The sequence below is a fragment of the Phalacrocorax carbo genome, chromosome 10 (assembly GCF_963921805.1).
Source record: "Phalacrocorax carbo chromosome 10, bPhaCar2.1, whole genome shotgun sequence".
NCBI classification, from domain to species: domain Eukaryota; kingdom Metazoa; phylum Chordata; class Aves; order Suliformes; family Phalacrocoracidae; genus Phalacrocorax; species Phalacrocorax carbo.
The window spans coordinates 16991516-17013008 of NC_087522.1; the positions used below are offsets into that span (position 1 = coordinate 16991516).

The window sequence follows — 21493 nt, forward strand, 5'->3', positions numbered from 1 at the left end:
CTAAATTAGTTTCCTCTCTTCCCAGAGCATTTTACTAGGAATGACAAGTCTGTATGTCTTCTGGGGGCAGGAGCTGATAACCTCCCAGCTTTGGGACAGGCCCCACTTCTGCCGTACCCTGGCTGTCAAAACACCTTTCCTTTTCCTGAGCTCCAGTGGTCCCAGTCCTGAGGCGGCCCCTCGGCCTGGTGTCCCATCACCCTGGGAGGACATGGCTTGTGCCACCCGGGCACCACAAGCAAGCACTGACCACAGAGAGCCAGCACTGTTCCCACTGCTGGGCTTGTCACAGGCAGTGCCAGAGGTAGGGGCACGCCACCCTCTGCACCCCGCCCTGCAGTGAGGTATCAGCTACTGTGAAGAGAGGGTCGGGGGCAGCCCAGGGCCAAGCCAGCCAGGTGACTCACGAAGGCTTCTGTGGTGCCAAAGCCCCCACCGGGGTGTTCCTGCTCCTGGCCTAGCACCAGCAAGCCACCAGCAGGAATTTCACAGCCCTGCTGGAAGCCAAATCCAGTGGCCAGCAGCCGCCTATCCACATAGAAGTAGTACTGGCCCTGGCCAGAGGACCAGGTGAGGCAGAGGTGGTGCCACTTGCCATCCAGGAGCGGGGTCACTGGGAGCTCCCGAAACTCCCTGTTGCCAATGACAACGTGCGCAGAGCCAGGGAGAACCCATCATGGCCATGCATGACCAGCTTGCTGCTGCCATCCTCGGTGGTGTAGGAGAGGAGGGTTCCAAGGTGGGGAGCTGGGGTGGCCAGCCAGGCGCAGAGCGACAGCACCTGCAGCCCCTGGCACAGCCCCAGCCCTAGGATGGCCATGCGCTCGGCAGAGGTGTTGGGGAAGAGCAGGATGGCACTGGTGCAGCAGGCTGGGGAGGTGGGTCCCAGGGCAGGGGGCCTGTACCTACCCTCTCCTGGCTGCTGGGTGGCCAGTGGCTGCTCCTGGGGGACTGCAGTCACAGTAGGGAGCACCACTGCCTTGACTTGGGCTTCCAGTGCTGCATCGCAAGGGGGTTCTGCATCTCCCTGGGTGCTCCACTGGGCCCGTCATTGGCCAGCAGCCAGTGCCTTTCCTCCTCTTGGCGTTGCTGCCACCTCCTCACCTTCAGCTGCTGAGGGCTGGGGGTGCTGGGGGCCACCTGGCCCTGTGGCTCCCACTCCAGCTGGCTGCCCCTGCTGCAGGCAGCGTCCAGCATACTGTGTGGCTTGGTGCCAGCTTCCACTGGTGCACCTGGTGGGTGGGTGAGCAGGTGGTGCAGCAGGCTCAAGTCACCCACCATCCTGTCCAGCCTCTTCAGCCTGCGGTGCAGCCACCAGTCAGTGGTGGCCAGGTGGGCCATCTCAGCACCCAGGGCAGCCCAGGCAGTGGCAGCTGCCTCCACCTGCTCCACCAGCACCTGGAAGAGTCCGTCAATGTTGTAGGAGGCGTTGTAGTTCCTGGCAATGCTCTGGAGATGGTTCAGTGTCACCTCCTGGAGCCAGTGGCGGAGGGAGTGGGGTGAGGTGGGATGAAACCGTATCCCCTTGCTGGGCTCCTGTGGTGCCACCAACCCCAGCCTGGCCTGAAACACTGAGTGCCCCTTGGCACAGGCCAGGCCGTGTCCCCTCCCCACCCTAGGCACCCACCTGCTCCTCCAGCCACCGCAGCCACAGGAGCAGAGTACTGGGGCAGGCCACGGTCCCCAGCACCTGGCTCAGGCCACCCCACAGGGCAGCAGTGAGGAGCAGGCAGAGGGACAGCACCATCCTCACCATGCTGCTGCTAGACATTTTCTGCCTGCACAGCAGGACTGGCCCTGGACCCCACAGTGCTCCTGTGGGGCAGCCTCCACCATGATGAGATCTGCAGCCACTGCTGGCACACCAGTGCTGGAGCTCCCAGCACTGCGGTCCGAGGCCAGGCACTCTGTGGGGACAGTTGGCCCCAGCCCAGGAGCTCCCGGGGGCTCCGGCTGCCCGGGTCAGGGGCCAGGCAGTGGGAGCTAAGCCACAGGGTGGGGAAGGTGTGTGGGGAACCCCTGAGCATATGGCCCCAGTAGGCCCAGTTGTGTGGGGCGATTCCTGGAGGGCAGGAGGGTGGAGAGCCTCAGACTAACACGCTGCATGCAGGGCAAGGTGGGCAGGCAGAACAGGGCACTGCAGGAGTAGCAGGGCAGTGCAGGCAGGGCAGGGCAGGGCAGGGCAGGAAAGGCAGTGGAGCCAGCCCGGCGTTCGCGGGCCACCACGGGTGGGCAGCACGTGCGCCCCGCGGCGCCGACCGTGGGCGGGGCTTCCGGGAGCGGGGCGTGCCGCTGGGGCGTGCCCTGCCGGGCGGGGCGGAGCAGTGACGTGCGGCCGAGGCAGCGCCCCGTACCCTTGATCAGGCGACAGAAGATGGCGGCGGCGCTGACCCTCGCCCAGCGGATCGCCCGGTCAGGTGCGCTCGGTCCCGCCGGCCAGGCGGCTCCGTGTCTCTTCTCCGGGGGTCAGCGTGTCCCCGCGCCCCTCGACGCGAGTGGGGGCGTCCCCTCGGCCCCTCCTTCTGTCCCCCTCGCCGTGGTCAGGGCGCCCCACGTACTCCTTCGGTGGGTCAGGGTGTCCCCATTGTGGATCGGGGTGCCCCATGTCCTCCTTCAGTGGGTCAGGGTATCCCTGTGTCCCCCGTTGTGGGTTAGGATGTCCCCATCCTGTCTGTGCAAAGCAGTTTTGGGGAGCACACCCCACACTTGTGGGGGCTGTTCCCTGCCCGGCCCTACAGGATTTTGTCCCCCCAGGTGTACTGCCTCTCTGCCGCCGGCCTCTGGCTTGGGGCAGAGCCCACCAGGAGCCCCCCGGCCCTCTGCTCACCCCATGTCGTGCCTTCAGCAACAACAAGATCCTGGTGGAGCTGGATGAGAGCTCAGGTACGGCAGGTGGCACCTCTGCAGTGTTGCCCACGTCCCACGGGGTGTTGTGCGATGTAGGCGGGGGGGGCTCTCCCATGCCCATCCCATGGCACATGTGTCTCTGTGCATGGAAAGCCACCAAAACCCTAGACGTTCCAGCTTAAGCTGCTTGGGACCCTCAGAGAGAAGGTTTGGGTATGGGAGTCTCACTGGTTGTGGACATTTCAGGTGACTGGGTGCTACTTGGGTGCCACAGGGTAACCCTAGCTCTCACCCTGGGCAGACCTCGTGCCCGGTCCCCTGCCCAGGCATCATCCCAACTGTGAAGTCCCTGCTTTGGGGACATGGTAGAGTGGCAGGTGCTCCTTCAGGGAGCAGCTGTTGGGGATTTCTATGTCCTGGCTGCCAGAATAGCTGTCACAGGGCCACATCCCTGCACCGAACAAAGGGTGCTTCTTCCTGAGGCTTCCCAGGGCTTGCCTTTGGCTGCCAGGTCCCTGGGTGGGTCCTCACACTGTCCCCAGCCTGGGCACAGCTGCAGCACCCAGACTAAGCACTCGGTGAGGAACTTTTGGGCTAGGGTAGTGTGAGTTGGGAGGGGACAAGGGCTCAGAGCTCTTCCTGCAGTGCTGGCCAGGGTGGCAATGCTGCCAGCAGGCTCAGAAAGGTGTGTGCTCCCCTGGGCACAGGGAACTGCTAGGCAGTGTGACCCCAAAGGTGGCTGGTCTTTGACACATAGCATGCCACCACGGGCATGTTCATTCGTGCTCCAGGTTCGCCACCGACTGAGTGAGCCCAGCTTGCCAGCAGATCTGGGAAAAGGCAGGGCCCTGCTCTTGACCACACTGCTCTGGGGGCTTTTTGGAAAGCTGGGAGTGGGAAGACATGATCTGGGTGAGCAGGGAAACAGGGAGGCAAGTGAAGCTCCCTTGGGCAAGGCAGTGCGGTCTGCTGTGGTGGGAAGTTCTGATGTCTCTGTGTTTACCATGGCGCAGGCGTTGCCACGATGAAATTCAAGAGCCCCCCAGTCAACAGCCTTAACCTGGACTTCCTCACTGAGTTTTGCATAAGCCTGGAGAAGCTGGAGAACGACCGGGCCTGCCGCGGCGTCATCTTGACATCCGTACGTGCTTGGGGTGGGAGCTGTGGGGCAGTTTGGCAGGCATGGATGCCATTCCCTTGCTTGAGTTTGGTCTCTTGGCTCCCTGGTCACTGTCACAAGGCAGCTAGGAGACTGCTTTGATTGTCTCTGGAAGGAAGGGAGGGGGTTCTTGGAAGGGCTGTGCTGTTTCTGCCCTGCCTTTTTCTAGCAGAATAACAACTGAGTATTTTCATTTGTCACTAAAATCAAAGCTGCTTATCTGCAAATCTGACACATCCCATGAGATCTCTTGAATTGCCCAGACACAGCTGCTGAAGGAAGCCAAGTGTTTATTTTCAGGTGTCATGTGGGTACAAGCTGGTGCCTGGGAATGGGACAGGGCAGGTTTTGTGCTGTGTGGCTGATGTACCTGCACAGGGACCCTGATAATGAGATATCATGCTGCAAACAGAGTCCAAGCCCTGCAGGCCATGGTGATGGGGTGACCCAGGCTATGGGAGCACTGGGGGGATTGTTTCAGAACCCCGAAAGACCCTGGTTTATGTCATATTTAATTATCGCTTTCCCTTTTCTCAGGCTGCCAGGCTGAGTTCATTAGAGGGCTAAAGGGTCATCCCTGAGCAGTGACTTTCATTGACATTTGTATTTTCCCACTTCCAGGCCATCCCCAAAATCTTCTCATCAGGCCTGGACATCACCGAGATGTGCGGGAAGAGCACGGAGCACTATGCCGAGTTCTGGAGAGCTGTGCAGGAGATGTGGCTCCAGATGTACAGCTCCAACATGGTGACAGTCGCTGCAGTCAATGTATGTGCTTTGGATCCATCTTCCTAGTCCATGCAGGAGCATGGTCTGTCGCTTGCTGCAGCTTCTTTGCACCGTGTGGGCAGGGACAGCCAAAAAATCAGGCTTGTCAGTGCCAAAACAAATACAGGGATGTATATGTTGGGATGCCTGGGCAAAGTACATGCTGTCGGTTCAGCACATTGGGGTGTGGGAAGGTATGAAAGTGTGGAATGTTGCAGGCTCCATGTAAGCTGCAGGCACTGCTGGAGTGTGGCAGCATTTTGGCTGCAGTGGAGAGCTTGCATTGCACTCATATCCTGCCGATGGGGACTGAAGTGCCCTTGGCAGTGTTTTGTCCAGCAAAAGGCATACCCTGCCCCAGGAACTCAGCTGGGAGTCTATCCTCCAGGCTGGAGGACCAGGAGGAGGAGTGTAGGCCAGTGGTAAAGCCCAGAGGGGCATTGGTGGCAGATTAGTGCCCGAGAAGCTAACTAGTTGGAGTAGGAGGGGGTCCAAAGGATGTCTGTTACATGTCTGCCAGCTGCTTTCTCACTGATGAGACTTGTAGGAGTTGTCCAGGGTCACTTACCTGGCCTTTGCACTGCTTCACTAGAGGGGAGGAGATGGGAGGCAGCCATGCAGTCCCACAAGTGCTTGTCCTCGGCCCTCTGGGCAGCAGTGCTTTAGGCAGTGCAGTTTGTCACCAGGTTTTGCTCTTCTAGCTGGGTTCCTGGCCAGCAGAGAAGTGCACCTGGGTCTCAGTGTCCATAGATGGGTTGTTACCTGCTCAGTGTCTTGTTTTCATTTTTCAGTGCAGTGCTGCTTTGGCAGCTCACAGTTGTGTGTCTCTCCGTAGACTGTCTTTGAAGGCATCTGGGTCTCTGAGTAGCTTCTTACAGGCATCCTGTGCAGGGCTGAGCAAGCACCAAGTCGTGGCAAGGATGGTCACAAATGGAAATTTTATAGGTAGAAGGTGTTACAAAGCCCCCAGACAGAACCATTTCTGTGGCATTTAGGGTTACAAACTCAAGTAGGGTTTAAAACTCAGGGTTTGCAACCCATGTAACATGGATCAGTTAACAATTTCCAGGCTGGAAAATGCAAGAAACAAAGAGCTTTGAAAAAGTGAAAGGGTAAACCCCTGGTAAACCTATCAGAAATCCTTTTTAGGGCTGTTTCAAATCAGGTAATCAGAGACGTGGGGGACATCTGCACTGTCACCCTGTGTCTTCCCTGCTCTTGGAGGAAACGGCGAGGCTGGGGGTGCAGGTATGTTTGTAACCATCACCTAGACTCATTCCTTCCACTCTTTGCCAGGGGTCCAGCCCAGCGGGAGGCTGTCTCATTGCCTTGACGTGTGACTACAGGATCATGGCGGAGAACCCCAAATTCAGCATCGGCCTGAATGAAGCCCAGCTGGGCATTGTGGCTCCCTTCTGGTAGGCCAGTGCCTCCCACTTCTGGTGTCACATGTAGGTCTCTAAAAAGAGGTCATCTCCAAGGAGTTTATTAATCAGTTTCACTGGATGCTGAGATATAGTTTTATGTGTCAGTGATCAGGTGGTTGCAACTGCAGGACACAGTACCTCATTTCTCTGTCCTATTCTGCAGGCATGTGAAAAGCTTTCAGTCTGCAGGATGTCCTCACATTGTTCACCAGCGAGGTTCTGACTCTGCAGTCAATTCTGACACTAGCGACGGGAGATGGCCCTAGTCAGGCTCACTCTGGGAACATGATTTTCTGTGGGTACAGGTGGTGTACCTGCAAAATCCCATAGCTGTAGAGATCTCTGGAAGTGCAGAGGCACTAATATTACTGGGATGAATACTATTTAATACCTTCATCAATGACATAGACAGTGGATTGAGTGTACCCTCAGCAAGTTTGCAGATGACAGCAAGCTGAGCGGTGCAGTTGACACGCCAGAAGGATGGGACGTCATCCAAAGAGACCTAAACAAGCTGGAGAAGGGGGCCTGTGAGAACCTCATGAGGTTCAATAAGGCCAAGTGCAAGGTCCTGTACATGGGTCGGGGCAACCCCTGGCATCAGTACAGGCTGGGGGATGAAGGGATTGAGAGCAGCCCTGCAAAGAAGGACTTGGGGGGGTGTTGGTGAACAAAAAGCTGAACATGAGCCAACAATGTGCGCTTGCAGCCCAGAAGGCCAACTGTATCCTGGGCTGCATCAAAAGAAGCATGGCCAGCAGGTCGAGGGAGGTGATTCTGCCCCTCTGCTCTGGTGAGACCCCGCCTGGAGTACTGCATCCAGCTCTGGAGCCCTCAGCACAAGAAGGATATGGAGCTGTTGGAGTGGGTCCAGAGGAGGGTCACAGAAATGATCAGCGGGATGGAGCACCTCTCCTCTGATGACAGGCTGAGAGAGTTGGGGTTGTTCAGCGTGGAGAAGAGAAGGCCGCAGGAAGACCTTATTGCAGCCTTTCAGTACTTAAAGGGGGACTATAGGAAAGATGGGGACAATCTCTTTAGCAAGGCCTGTTGTGGCAGGACAAGGGGTAACAGTTTTAAACTAAAGGAGGGTAGACTTCTACTGGATATAAGGAAAATTTTTTTTACAATGAGGGTGGTAAAACACTGGCCCAGGCTACCCAGAGAGGTAGTAGATGCCCCATACCTAGAAACATTCAAGGTCAGGTTGGACGGGGCTCTGAGCAACCTGGTCTAGTTGAAGATGTCCTGCTCACTGCAGGGAGGTTGGACTAGATGACCTCTAGAAGTCCCTTCCAACCCAAACCATTCTATGATTCTGTAATTCCATGATAATATACAAGGCATGGACCCGTGGTTGCCCTAAGAATGTTTAAATGTACTGTTGGAAAGGAGCTTTCATGTCACAGCAAGTGGGCACAGCTGGGACCTGTGCAGAGGGTAAATAGAGCCGCTGTTGTGGAGAGGAGGGTGAACTCTATTGCGGTGGTACTGAAAATGGCTCTGCTCACCTGATTTTTGCAGTGTGGCTAAGCTGTAGCTGCTGTTTAGAGACCCCTGCCTAGGGAGTGGACCAAGTGTGCTCTTAGCTTCAGTGTCTGGGCGCAGCTGCTGCTGGGTGTCTCTTTCCCTGACTGTGGCTTTTCCTTCCATCTCTTCTAGGTTTAAGGACACATTTGTGAACACTGTGGGACACCGAGTTGCTGAACGCTCCCTCCAGCTGGGCTCCCTCTACCCTGCACCTGAGGCCCACAGGTTTGGCCTTGTTGATGAGCTGGTGCCAGAGGAGAAGCTCCAGGAGAAGGCTGCAGCTGTTATGGCCCAGTGGCTGGCCCTTCCTGGTAAGGGCGGCACCTCTGGCAGAGGAAAGGGGGATCTGATCTGGGTGGGAAGGACAGGTACCAGGGCTGGTACCTCGGAGCTGTGTAACAGTTTCCATTTAAAGGGAAGGTGTGAGCGGCTGGGAGGTAGGAAAGCTCAGCACAGTGGGCCAGGCAGCATTGGGCTAACAGATGTGCTTGCTAGTGCCCCTGCACAGAAGGACACCGTGCTGGGTGTGCAAGGCACGTGGCTCCAGCTTGGCTCACCCTGCGAGCCCTGCTGAGTCAATGCAGAGGTGCCTGAGCTCCAGATACAAGCTGAATCTCTGTGTCTGTTAGTGGAGGTGTTACCCCAGGAAAGCTGCTGTGGAGCTGAGGGAACAGGCTGGACAAGAGTGCCTGGGTCGCTGCTAGTCTGCCTTTGTGGTCTGGATCAACTCTTGTCACTCTGCTGAGTTGGGGATGGCGATGGGGGCATGAGGACAGACAACAAGTGGAGACATCACATGCGTGTTTGGGCTGCTCCGTGACTGGCAGCATGTAGTTCCTGAACTGGGAGAGGGCTCTCTGTCAGCCAGGGCTAGACCTGAGCTATCCCATCCCATGCCACCTCCTGAGTGCTGCAGGGAGGTGCAACTATGTGTCAGCCTTCAGATGCTCTTTCTGTAGAAACCTTAATGAAACTTTGAAGAAATGGACACGTCCCAGGGCTGTCACTTTGTTTCCCAGCCTTGGAAGAGGGTCCCTAAACTGCTTTCTCCCCTGCTGTCCTGGCATTATAGTGAAACCGCAGCCCTGAAGAGTGGGGAGCATGTCTCAGCTGTGCTCTCTCCTGACTTCTAGGAGGCACCATGCAGATCCTTCCCCAGAGCCCTAAATCGGAGCGAGGGGGACTCTGTCCAGGTGAAGGTGTCTGAAGCACACAGGTGCTGGAGCAATTCGCGGTTCCCAGTGCATGGGGGGCGGTTGCTCATCATTTCACTGTTGCTGTTGCAGCACACTGAGAGTGCACATGCAACAACTGTGCAATAGATGTGCAGCCACATCATTGTGCATGGCTCTGTGTGGGTGTGAGCAGACGTGTGCTCGAGGCTTTGGTCAGCTCCAGCAGCATCCACATATCTATACCCAGCTGGCCCAGAGCCTGCCGTTGGGCTGAGCTGGAGGGGAACAGTGCTGCTGGTGTTTGTACAGCATATGCAGCCTGCGTGAGCAGACTGTCTTGCTAGAGGTCGAAGGGATTGGGTTGAAGAAGCTTAGAGCCAGGGCAGTTTCAAGGAGGGGAGAATTTGTTCAGTTACTGTTGCCCTGAGCCTGGTGGTGTGGGGCAACACCTCCCCCTGGGGAGGGGGCTGGGCTCTGGAGGGTGTAAAGAGAAGGAGGTACACAACTTTTTGTCACCTGTCCAGGTAGATCAGTCATTTCCTCACTGAGCCATACAGCTCATAATTTATTGTGTAAGAATGTATCCGGTTCAGCTTCCAGCCAGTGGGTTTTCCTTACACCTTCCCCTGCTGTTTTAAAGAGCCCTTTATTGTGTGGTACCTCCCCTTTGGAGGGACCTGCACATGGTGGCAGTGGCTGAGGGCTGGTCGGCAGCGAGGACCATGCACATTTCCCATCCTTGCTCTCCTCTCCAGACCATGCCCGTCAGCTCACCAAGTCCATGATGAGGAAGGCGGTGTTGGACCGCCTGGTAGCTCACCGGGAGGAAGACATTCAGAACTTCATCAGCTTCATCTCAAAAGAGTCCATCCAGAAATCACTTCGCATGTATATGGAGATGCTGAAGAAGAAGAAGAGCTGAGGAGCCAGCCAGCTGGATCCCAGTCCCAGGAGTTCAAGTGATCCTCCAAAATGCTGCAATAGCTGTAGACTTTCACAGTGAAGCCATTTGCAGTGTCAGCAATGGGTGACTTGCTGCCTGTTTCCATGGCCCCCAACCGCCCCTTCCCCTTAGTCCCCATAGAGTGCCTGACACCACCGCTGCCTTTCCTGAGAGCAGGGAGAGCTGCTCGGCTCCCCCAAGGAATGGACCTGGAGAGGGTCTTGATGCTGCTGTGTCCTGAGCTGCTGTGTCCTGAGCCTGTCGGTGCTTGGATACCCTTCCTCTGTCCAACAGCTAATTGCGAAATGAGATTTGTTAATAAAATCTTTGATGAGGTAGGACATGGATGTGTCATTCCCCAGCCTGTCTGCAGTCACCGCTTCCTGCCTGGTGGCCTGTCCCTGGGCTCTGGTTCATGGTGAGCTGGTGGGGCTTTGCTGTGAGCCACATGGGCTGGGGGGGCCTGGGCATGGCCAGTGGCCATCTGTGACCCTTCTCTAGACCAGGACCCAGAGCAGCCCACATGCAGGGCTCATGGATGGTGCTGCCTAGGGTGCTTCACAGGGGTTGGTGGTGAGAGCTGGAGCTGGATAGTGGTCTGGGCTGCAGAGGAGCTCAAGCTGTCAGCTTCACCTCGACCGGGTAGTGGTCGCTGACTGCCAGGGCCTGGAGGAGGGCAAGAGGTAGGGAGATGTGATACAGGCGTTTGGTGAGCCCCTTACCATGCTGGTGGGGCCAGCAGGGCGAATGATCACCCTGCCGGACCCATCTGCCTGCTGGAGGGGGACATGATGTCCCCAACCCTGAGAGGCTCCAGTTTTGGCACCTCTTGTGGAGAGATGCCCGGGTGTGACACCCTGGGGCAGGTGCTGGCAGGTGGGTGCCTGCTCTGCAAGACCCCTGTGCCTTGCTTGGGAGCTCTGTGCCAGCTATGGGGTGGTTGGAGGTCAGCTTTGCCCCACACTGTGGGGTCCTGCCCATGAAAGACTATGAAAAACAGTGTCTCATCTCTTCCCCATGGGGAGAAGCAGTGACACCAAATTCTCCCCGCTGTTTCCACCCATGGATCCCTCGGCATCCTGAGCTCCCTATTAGCTGGCTGCAGGCTGCTGTGTCCCAGGAGGGGAGTGTGCCCCATACAAGGGCTGTGCTGACATACCCACAGGCAGGCGCTGGGCAGGGGCACACGTGCTGTGGCAGGAGCCGGCTCAGGCTGCTGCTGGAGCTCCTCCAGTGCCACTTTTGGGCTTTTTCTTAAATGTGGCAGCTATGTGGCCATGGCTGGGCTGCCTAATCCCAAACAGGCACTTGCAGGCCCACAGCCAGTGCTGCCCAGGACAGCTCAGCTTTGGTGCCTGTTTGAGCCCCAGATTTGCGCGCCTGGCTCACCTTGTCCCGCTCCAGCTGGAAAGCACGCTGGAAATTGTAGATGGCAGCTGAATTTGGCACGATGCTTCTCTTCAGCTTGGCACCACACACCACGATCCTGCCGGGGAGATGTGGGCAGTGGGTCCTGCTCCTGCCCCCATGCTCAGCCGCTGGTGGTGTGGGATGGGCAGGGGGTCCTGGGGTGCCAGGGAAGGGACCACAGTGCTGCAGCAGTGCTCACCTGTCATAGGCGCAGTCGGATTTCCCAACAGTGGTGTCGGCGCTGTTGGGGATCAGCCACTTGAACACATCGCTGGTGCGTAGGCGGATGGCTGACCAGTCACTTGGCTGGACGTAGGCGCAGTCAGCGTTGAAGTCCCCCAGGAACATGATGTTCTGCAATGGGAAAATGGGGGGGCTCATGGTGGCTGGGGAATGGGGCTGCCCCCAACACCAGCCTTCCCATGGGGGTCAGCCCCAGGTGCTGGGGCATCCCCCATGGCAGGGGACAGGGCAGGAGCAGGGTCCCTATCCCACCACCCTTGCACCAGCTGCGCTCGCCTCAGAGTGGGGACCCTGCGTGGGTTGAATGGTCCCCGGGACTCAGCGCCCACCCTTGGTGCCACTGCCGGTGCCAGCAGCACTCACGTCAGTCCCCCACTTGCTAACGATGGCAAGGTAGACGTCATAGAGCGCGTCGATCTCGGTGACAGCATTGTGTGGGGCTGAATGCAGCGGCACCAGCACAAACTCCTCTGCCTCTGCCAGGGGAGAGAGTTGTCAGCCCCACAGCCACCCCATGCCACCACCTGGAGCCACTTGTCCCCCTGCTTACTGGTGTGGGGCGCTGAGACCCTCAGGATGAATGGCTCCCTGCTGAAGACGTCCTCGGGGTCCTCATATTGGTAGGTGTCCACCACAGATATGGTGTCTGTCCTGTGGGACCAAAGAGATGGTGATCCTGGGGCTCGGTATGTCCCCTGGATCCCTTCCATGGTGTTGGTGGCCCAATGGTGCTGCGGGGCAGACAGCAGCATGCCCAGCCCCATTACCTGTAGACAAAGAGGTACATCTCCTTATAGTTGTCCCGTCCCAGGGGGCCACTGATCTCATAGTCATACGGGGATGGGGACACACTGCGGAGATGCAAAGGCATGATGGTGACATGACTGGTACCCTGGGGTGGCCTTGGCATGGCCAAGGGCTGGGTGGCTGAGGAGTTGGCACCAGCTGGTCCTCCTCTGCTCTCCCCATGGGCCACTGTGCCCCAGCCATGGGGTGACATGGGTGTAGTGGCCCCAAGCCACCCTGGTGTCCCCACCACCCTGGGGTGGCTCCTCAGGCACGGCTGGCTGTGGGCAGGACATGGCCACCCCTTTCTCTGCAGGGACGCTCCACACCTTCATTTGCAGCAAAGCTAAATTAGGTTAATGAGCAGCCTGGGGCCCTGCGAAGCCTGGCGTCACCCTCCCTGCCCCAGCTGCTTTGTGGCCATGCTGGAGGGGACACCAGAGGCAAGGACGTGGGCTGGGTGTACCTGCTTATGAGCACTTGCTGCCTTTCAACAAGGCAGCAGCCACCTCTACCTGACCCCAGCCCCAGGGCCCTCAGCCAAAACATCATCAGCACCCAGCCGGTGGAGGAGCTGCTGCCCTGAAGTGGCCAGTTTTAGCCCACCCAGCAGCCCCTTTTCCTCCTGGGATGCCTCAGCTGCTTGCTTCAGAGCATCATCTGCCTCTGGGTCCAATCCGGGATCCCCCTGCCACTCACAGGGCCTTGGGGTGTGGGGGGCTGCCTGCCCCTGTCCCCTTCATCCCCCATCTTGCCTCTGCCCTGTCCTGTTGGATTTTGGAGATGGAGCTTGCCAGAGCTGTAGTTTCTTTCCATCCTGTGTGCTCCAATGGGATTGTAGCTTTCAGAGGGGTTTTGTACTGCTTGTATTCCCCTTCCCCTACCTGGATTATTCCTGGTGGCTTTTTCAGTGCCTGCTCAAAGCTTCAGCCCCAGCACTTTTCTCCTATACCCCTTTCCAAAAACAAACCCTCTGCCGGTGGACAACTTTTTTTTGCCTTTTATTGCTGAGGCAACTTGGCTTTCCCTGCCTAATGCTGATGTCTCAGCCAGGCACTCTCGGCCCCAACCCTGCTCATACCTGTTAAGCTGCTCCATGAGTTGGGTGACAGCACTGAGGTCGGAGTCGCGCACCTCCTGCACCAGTGCTACATCGTAGCGGCACAGGATCTGTGTGGTCAAGAGGGTTAGCAATGGCAAGAGGGAGCCTGCTGCTGCCTCGGGGCCACCCTCTCTCTCCCACCCACCTCCTAGCCAGGCACTCGGATGTAGTGCTGGGTGCAGCACCACAGGGACCCACATATCCCTTGGTGTTGGGGCAGATGTCCCCACGGAGGGCTCAGAAGGATTGTGAGGTGTGCCTGACATCCCACCTTGGTCCCCACCAAACATTCATCCACCCAGGGCATCCCCAGCACTGGGATGCCATCCCATCCACGGCCCCATCCCCACATGATCCTGGCACAGCAGCCACATTTTGAGTCTTCCCCAGTGCAGACCCCATCCCTGGCTACACTCACATTGACGATGATGCCTGCCACATCCTCGTTGGACATCTTGGTGTCTCCAAAGGCCTGAATGTTGAAGGCGCCGATGCGCAGCATGGCAGTGGCTGGGCACGGGAGAGCCATGGTCAGCAAACACAGTACCAGCATCATGGTTCCCATCCTGCCGGGAGGGGTCCTGAGCTGGAATGGATGCAGTGATGGAAGCTGAACTTGGAAAAGTGCTTTGGATTGGGGGATAGAGAAAAAAAAAAAAAAAAATCCATGTAGGTCCTTCCTAAGTCCTGGTGTGCAACGGTGTGCTGCAGCGGGCACCACCCAGAGCAGCTCTTGGAGCCAGCACAGGCTGTCTGCTGGCTCTCTGGTCCCAGGAGAAGATAAATCCCATCCTGTTGCAGTGAATCTGCCTCGGAGCACTTCTGCCAGCCCCAGCGATCACCCAGCTCTGCTCCCCACCAGGTCATCTCCATCACCTGCCAGCACCAGCCACCACTACTGGCACCCCTTGCTGCTTTGCATCCTTAAACTTGATCGCAGCTCCCATGGTCGGAGTAAAGGAGTGAATCCTCATCCCAGCTCATCCCAGTCCCTCCCAGTTCATGGCTGAAGGTAGCAAGTCCGGATCTGTCCTTACCATGCCAAGCACGCAGCACCTCTGCCCTCCCAGAAGCAGGACAGGCAGCTTTATTCCCGACGGAAGTGCCAGCAAAGCCGGATGAGTCGGACACCCCCGTGGGGGTTTTGGCATAGTTTTGGGCTCCTTCCTACATTGGGAAACCAAAACCCCACAGGGTGGTAGGGTGGGGCCGGCATAGCCGCTCCTGTGCCGATGCGGTGAAGGGCAGCTGGGGAGGCGCACTGGTGCCGGGGCATCCCAGTGGGGCTGGATGGACACACAGGACTCGGGGTGCTGCAGCTGGGGAGGTCCCCAGGGTCATGACACAGGGCACAGTGGCCAGGCAGGTGGCAGAGGGCAATGGCCTTAACACGGGTGATTCAGACGGTGTAATTAGAGGGGAGAGGAGGAAACAGCAGGGTGTCTGGGTCAGGCAGGCTAAGCGCTGCCAACCTTGGCAAGAGGGGGTGGCTGCAAACCCCTGCAGCAGCCCTGGTGATCATCTGGAACAGCAGTACTCATGGCCCAAAGCAGCCCCACTGGTGACCCAAAGCAGCCCCTGTGATGGCACATGGTGTAACCCCAGCCCATGTCATCACCCCAGCTGAGGGAGCAGGTGGCTCTACTGGTGTGCTAGCAGTGGGGTGAGCAGGGAGGTAACAGCTGCTCATGCTGGGGCTTGTTGGGCTCTCATGTATGCCGCCAGGATTTGCATCCTCACACCCAGTCATGAGATGAGTCTGGTGTCCCTCGGCATTGTGCCAGAACTGAAACGCCCCGGGAATCACTGAACCTCCTGGGAACTGACTCATGTTCTCCACCTCCCCCCACCCTCACTGTCAGTGCCCCATCAGTCACCCTGCAGCCAGGCAAGCTCCACCAGAATGCAGCCCCCAAGCTGGCGGAAGGGCAACCTGTGACCCAGTAAGGGGGCCAAATCCTGCCTGGAGCCTCCCAGACCCCTCCTGGTGTCCCTGCTTTCGCTGCCGGCAGCCCATGGGGAGCAGCACTTGCCACCCTCCAGCCCCAGGGTCCTCCCTGGCTCCAGCCCTGGTGAGGCTGCCCCCGGCAGGGGGATGGGGGGCTCCAGAGTGAGAGGTTGCTGGGGGGGCTGAATGGACCTTCCCTCCAGAGCTGCAAGGCCTGGAAAAGGCTCATTTTTTAATGGAAACAGAGAGCATCCCACTCCCACAAGACCCCAAAGAGCAGCTCCTTTCAGAGGCAGCAGGCAGATTGGCTGGCACTGGTGGAACATGGGCTCCCATGAGGGATGAAGGTGCATGCCAGGGTGTCCTGGTAGCCACCAGCATGTGGACAGGCTCAGCGGACTTTCAGGGTCACCTCCACTGGGAAATGGTCGCTGACAGCCAAAGCCTAGGCGTGGGGGGAAAACAGAGAGGTGGCTGAGCTCATCCAGACCTGCCATAACTGTCATAGCTGGCTGGGACCCCAACACTCCACCTCCGAAATGTAAAGCATATCCCAAAATTCTCAGGCTGGGGGGTTGCATTGGTGCAGGGGTTGGGGTCAGGCCACCCTTGGGTGTGCCCTGGGGAACAGGGAGCCCACCTGTGCTCCCAGGAGGGCTAGTGGGTTGGATCACAGTGCTGGTGGGCTTGTGTGCCCGAGCCCCTCACTCACATCCTTGCTCTGGAGGTGGAAAGTCTTCTGGAAGTTGTTGATGGTGGCTGAGCCAGGCTTGATGTCTTGGCGCAGCATGGTGCCACAGGCAACGATGCTGCCAGGGCATCATGGGGGTGTTAGTGCCTGCCAGTTCCCTCCATGCCAGCCCCATGCCACTGCTGCAGCACCCACCGGTCATAGGCGCAGTCGGTGGTGTTGGTGACAGTGGTGTCGGCACTGTCGGGGATGAGCCACTCACAGGCGTCAAGGGAGCGCAGGCGGATGGACGGCCACTGGGCACTGGTCACGTAGGAGCAGTCGGCGTTGAAGTCGCCCAGGAGAAGAATGTTCTGTGGGGTAGCATGTTGTTTCCCTCCCCACAGACCTTTTGGGGCACCAAGGGCTCCCTAAAATCTTACCGGGCAGCAAGAAATCCTCTTGGGGCTCCCCAGTATGGGGGGACAAGCCCCAGTAATGGCAGCAGAGCCACAAAGCAGCTCCCTGCCTGGATATTGACAGGGTGGTACCTGTCCCAATGTGTACAAGAAGTCTCCCATGGGATATGGCCATCCCAGGATGACCACTGGGATGTGTGGTGGCCATACCCACACCTGCCCGGCTGCCCCAGGGAGGAGCCAAGCTCCCCACCACAGCTTACGTTAGTTGCCCACTTGTTGATGACATCAGTGTAGACATCGTAGAGCGCGTCGATCTCCTCTGCTGCGCTGCTGGGCTCAGCATGCAGGGGCACCAGCACAAACTCCTCCACCTCTGCCAGACAGGTGGCCATCAGCCCCCAGCTTGGGTGCAGCACCCAGGAAGGGAGCGGGAACCCCAGGGGAACACCCTGGGCCAAACCCCAGCTACTGGCTGGGAAAAGTTGCTGAAGGAAAAAGCTGCATTGGTGTTTGTGGTCTGCCTGTTCTCCAGGCCGGAATTTTCAGCAGGGAGCTGGATTACTCTGTACGTGGTTTGGCGTTTGCTACTTGTTTCCCAACACTTTTTCCAAGCCACTGCTTTTTTGGGAAGGAGATGGGGGTGGGAGAGAGGTGGGAGAGTGTGTGTACCCTGGGGAGTGCCAGGGAATTGGAGGTGATGGCATGGGGTAGAAGATGGCACAACATGAGAAATGGGAGGTGATGGGAGATGGTACATGATGGGAGTTGGCATGCAACTGGAGGAAGCAGATGGTAGGATATGGCACAAGATGGGAGGTACCAGGAGATGGGATGTGGGACACAATGGGAAACAGCTGGAGATGTGGTACGGCATGCAACTGGAGAGAGCACACTGTGGGAGATGACAGGCAATGGGAGGAGATGGGAGATGCTGGGAGATGGCACATGGTGGGAAACAGCTGGCAGTGCTGGCCATGCTGGGCAGGTACCCAGGACCCCTGAGCTCCCACAGGTGGAATAAGGCCCCACAGCAGTGAAGTACCCCAGCAGAGCCCCTGAACTTGGGCTCCAGGGTACAACTCCCTGCCTGGCAGACAGCTCAGGACTCAGCCCCATGTGGAGGGGACCCTGTACCAGGTCCTGGCAGCCCCCAGTTCTTGCCGAGGTGCTGCTATGTGCCACTCTGCTCACGTGTGGTGGGTGAAGAGAACTTGACAATGAAGGGCTCCCTGCTGAAGGTATCAGTCCCGCAGGACTCACAGCCGTCATCATAGTAGTAGCTTCCCAGCACAGAGACCATGTCCGACCTGAGGGATGAGAGCGGGGCAGCCCCCGGCACTGCTCCTGCCACAGTCAGGGTCCTCAAAGGCACCCACCTCCCTTCAGGGGCTGCTGGGGGTGACAGTGGGTGACACAGGGGACACTGGACCCTGGGGGCATCCCTTACCTGTAGATGAAGAGGTATTGCTCCTTGTAGCTGCTCTGACCCAGGGGGATGCTGTTCAAAAAGCTGTATGGGTGCATGGATGCCCTGAGAGTGAGATTCAGAGAGGGTGAGAGGAGGCTCCCAGTGCTCCCTAGCACCCAGCAGGCTCTCTCCAGCTGAGCCAGAGGTGCTCCAGCATGGCAAGACACCATCCAGGATCTGTCCTGGCATTCCATTTGCAGGCACCCCCCACCCTGTGCTATCAGGGTCACCTGTTGAGCTGGTCCATGAGCTTCTTCACAGCACTCAGGTCGGCATCCCGGACCTCCTGCACCAGGGTGATGTCGTACCCAGACAGAATCTGTGGGGACAAGCTCAGAGCTGCTTGCCCCTGGCCAGGAGCTGCTCACGGGGGCACCATGGGTGCCTGGGCTGGCCTCTGAATGCTCCCAGGCTGGCAATGGGGGGGCAGCAGGGACTCAAGAGCCAGGGAGGGAGCTCCTCTGCTGGTGTCCTCTGGCTTGGAAGGTCCCTGGGGTGACACAGTGCCCTCTGACACCCATCAGTCTACCACCCACCATCCCAGCAACTCCTTGCTCACAGGCTGCTCTGAGTGAGGAACCTGGGCAACACCAAGCATGACCCATGCTCAGCTGGGGACTGGCAAGAGGGGACACAGCCCAAGGTGGAGATGGTGATGGGGGAAGAGCAGATGAATGGATGGATGGATGGAGGCATGGATGGATGGATAGATGAATGGATGGAGGTGTGGATGGATGGAGGGAGAGAGGGAGGGAGGGAGTCATGGAAGATGGAGTCATGGATGGAGGCATGGATGGAGGCATGGATGGAGGCATGGATGGGTGGATGAACAGAGGCATAAGTGGATGGATGGGAGGGGTGTGGAGAGGTGGATTGATGGGTGGGTGGATGCATGGGTGAACGCATGGATGGACAGATGCCTGCAGAAGGCTAGCATCTGACTGCCCCAAGCTGGCTGCATCCCAGAGACTAGAGAGTGGCCAGGACTGTTCCTCTCCCCTAGCACTCACAGAGACGATGATATCTGCGATAGTCTGGTTGGACATCTTGCTGTCCCCAAATGCCTTGATGTTGAAGGCACTGATCTTCAGCGTGGTGGCCATATGCAGCAGGAGAGCCACAACCAGCAGTGACAGCACCAACTTTGATGCCACCATCCTGCATGCAGAGGGGCATGGATGGGCTCAGCCCCCCTGGCTGGGAGGGGGATTTTGCACAGACAACAAGGGTGACCAGGGTATTCCCACTGGCTGTACCAATTTCACTGGGAGGCATCTGTTTTCCATTGAAGGACCAGGACCCAGGGATGGTGAACCCCTATCCAGCCATCCAGCTCTGGCCTTAGGCTGCTGAGACCTTGTCCCTGCCTCACGTGGGGTGCCTTATCCTGCCTGTCCCTCTTGGAGGGAGGCCAGACTGCCCGTGAGGCCAGAGTGGATAATTCACTGGCAAAGGAGCAAGTGCCATTTCATGGTGACGCAGAGCAGTTGCTTCCTCATTCACTGCACTCAGCCTGGACACCTCTCCTGGCCCACGGTGGGCAGCAGTGGCTGAGGACACCAAGGTCTCTTGGCTTGTGCCTCTCTCACCCCTCCCTGGGTCTGCACTGGAGACCCAAAAGACCCTACAGCAGCAGTGCTGGGACAGAGCAAGGGATGGATCCCCCCCAGTACCCTTCCCCACCTCCTTCCCTGCCTGGAGCATCCTTACCTGGGGTATTCTCTCCCCCCTGTCCCCCAGCACTGCCCCTGCCCCATCCTCACCCAGGCTGGAGTCTCCCGGGACCTCTCACCGAGGCAGCACGGCAGCTTCCACCCATAGCGAAAGGCATTTGGGAAGTATTTCCTGTGGCACTCAGCTCCCTGGGGTAATATTTCACCAGTGGATGGGATCTGAGCCCTGCCCAAGCCCAGATGCCCTGAGCACCCGTCCCTGCCAGGAGCCTCAATAAGACAGGCTGAGAAGACCAGCAAATACCCCAACATTCGGCACACCCAAAGCCCGACCTAGGGAACAGATTGCTCCCCAGTCTTCCTTTTTCTTCTGGGCCAGCTGCTCTAGTTAAATCCGCACCTTTCCCCACTTGCATCCTTGCTACACCTGCAAATGCTACCATCTGTAATGCTGCAGTCCCTCTGGTTGGCAACGCAGTTATTTGGTAATGCCATGATTTGATAATGTTATGATTTGTTCATGCCACGAACTGCCCAAAGTCCTGCAAGTCCTCCCCACTCCCAGGGGGCACAACAGCCTCCACAGCCTCCTGGGCAGAGGCACCTATACAGAACCATATCCATCCTGGGCGACGCTCGTGAGCTGTGCCCAGGCTCAGCCCCCGGAGAGCATCTCAGCAAAATTAAGCCAACCTGAGGAATGCGATGTTGGAGGCAGAAGCTCCTGGGGCATGGGAGAAGAGGGGAGCAGGACCTACCTTGTGTGTCGTTCAAGGTCTCTGGGAGGGGAAGGAGCTGTACCTGCATTTATGGGGAGGGACATGCTCACCATGCCAAGTGGTCATCCAGCCAAGGAGCGTGTGAGGCTGCAGGCTCCATGTGACATTTTTCACAGAAATAAAGGTCTGCTCAGTGGAAAAAATAACCCTTTCAACCAGTGCCAACACCTCCCGCCCCAGATAAGGCTGAGAATGTGCCTGAATCAATCAAAACGCCAACAAGAGATGTGCGGTGTAACTGAACCCCAGAGACCACCTGTGGGGAACAGCAGCTCCCCAATATGGGGCGTTGGTGGCCCTCACCCATCACCAGCTACAATTTCTTTTCAAAAGTGTTTATTTCACCAACACCAACAGCTCTCATACAGCACCCCACATTTCCAACAAGCTGGTTTCATGTGAGTGGGCCAGGGATGGTGGGCTGAGTGCAGCCAGTGCGTCCAGTGTGGCCCCACCAGCTTTGGACTTCAGGTGTGCAGCTGAGCTGGGAGTCCTGAAAAACAACAAGTTCCTGCCGCAGTGCCTGACCCTGGGGGGGACCGTTGTGGTGCCAGGAAAGGCAGACCTCCACCCTGCATGCTCCCACAGCTCAACCCAGCCCTGCCCCAGTGGCTTTGGCTGATGTCCCAGCGCTCCCTGGCCTCCAAAGGCAGCTGCCGTGTTTCCCAAGAGGGCTGCACCAGGCCCCTGCAGTGTGTGGTGCTCCTCAGGCGCTGGGGGGGCCCTGCCAGCCCATCCATGGGGCCAAGACCCCCAGAGCAGGGCCAGGGCTTGCACCCTGCTCCCCACAGTGGGATAGGGCTGGGCCTAGAACGCCCCCCAGCGGGGCTGCAGCTCCCCAGGTCAGCCGCAGGTCCATGCCCCCCCAGGCTAAGACACCCCACCCCAGGGTCAGACCCCCTTTGGGCCAAGAGTCCCCCAAAGGCCAGCCCCAGGGCCAGGTTTCCCCCAGCCCTAGACCCTCTCAGCCCAAGACCCTCCCAGGGCCAAGCTTGCCCCAGCCCACGACCCCCCCAGGGCCCGGCTTCCCCCAGGCCAAGACCCCCAGAGCCAGCCCCCCACCCGCCCAAGCCCCACTGCGGCTCAACCCCCCTCCTCGCCCCCCTCCCTCGTTGTATGCGGACGGGGCCGCTAGGGGGCGCT

At 58.3% G+C, this 21493-nt stretch overlaps 4 protein-coding genes across 4 annotated transcripts; 1 reads left to right on the forward strand and 3 right to left on the reverse strand.

Annotated features, from left to right (window-relative positions):
* Positions 1 to 312: 312 nt before the first annotated feature.
* On the reverse strand, positions 313 to 1747 carry PTX4 (pentraxin 4). Its single transcript, XM_064462220.1, is given in 4 exon segments — positions 313 to 673; positions 676 to 943; positions 1105 to 1473; positions 1628 to 1747. Coding segments are annotated over 4 exon segments (1083 nt in total). The 3' UTR covers positions 313 to 347.
* A 540-nt stretch (positions 1748 to 2287) lies between these two features.
* Positions 2288 to 10190, forward strand: ECI1 (enoyl-CoA delta isomerase 1). Its single transcript, XM_064462050.1, has 7 exons — positions 2288 to 2417; positions 2755 to 2883; positions 3861 to 3988; positions 4628 to 4774; positions 6071 to 6192; positions 7864 to 8042; positions 9662 to 10190. The coding sequence occupies exons 1-7, from the start codon at positions 2375 to 2377 to the stop codon at positions 9826 to 9828; spliced, it is 915 nt and encodes a 304-aa protein (XP_064318120.1). The 5' UTR covers positions 2288 to 2374; the 3' UTR covers positions 9829 to 10190.
* Positions 10191 to 10464: 274 nt separating this feature from the next.
* On the reverse strand, positions 10465 to 14373 carry LOC104051298 (deoxyribonuclease-1-like 2). The gene is made up of 8 exons (XM_064461233.1): positions 13809 to 14373; positions 13370 to 13458; positions 12270 to 12353; positions 12053 to 12153; positions 11866 to 11978; positions 11459 to 11613; positions 11239 to 11335; positions 10465 to 10515 (listed from the first exon to the last, which is right to left on the reverse strand). The coding sequence occupies exons 1-8, from the start codon at positions 13953 to 13955 to the stop codon at positions 10465 to 10467; spliced, it is 837 nt and encodes a 278-aa protein (XP_064317303.1). The 5' UTR covers positions 13956 to 14373.
* Positions 14374 to 15729: 1356 nt separating this feature from the next.
* LOC104047721 (deoxyribonuclease-1) lies at positions 15730 to 19055 on the reverse strand. Its single transcript, XM_009508066.2, has 8 exons — positions 18909 to 19055; positions 18129 to 18217; positions 17878 to 17961; positions 17622 to 17737; positions 16691 to 16803; positions 16225 to 16382; positions 16051 to 16147; positions 15730 to 15783 (listed from the first exon to the last, which is right to left on the reverse strand). Exons 1-8 carry the CDS (start codon positions 19053 to 19055, stop codon positions 15730 to 15732), a joined length of 858 nt encoding a protein of 285 aa, XP_009506361.2.
* Positions 19056 to 21493: the final 2438 nt, after the last annotated feature.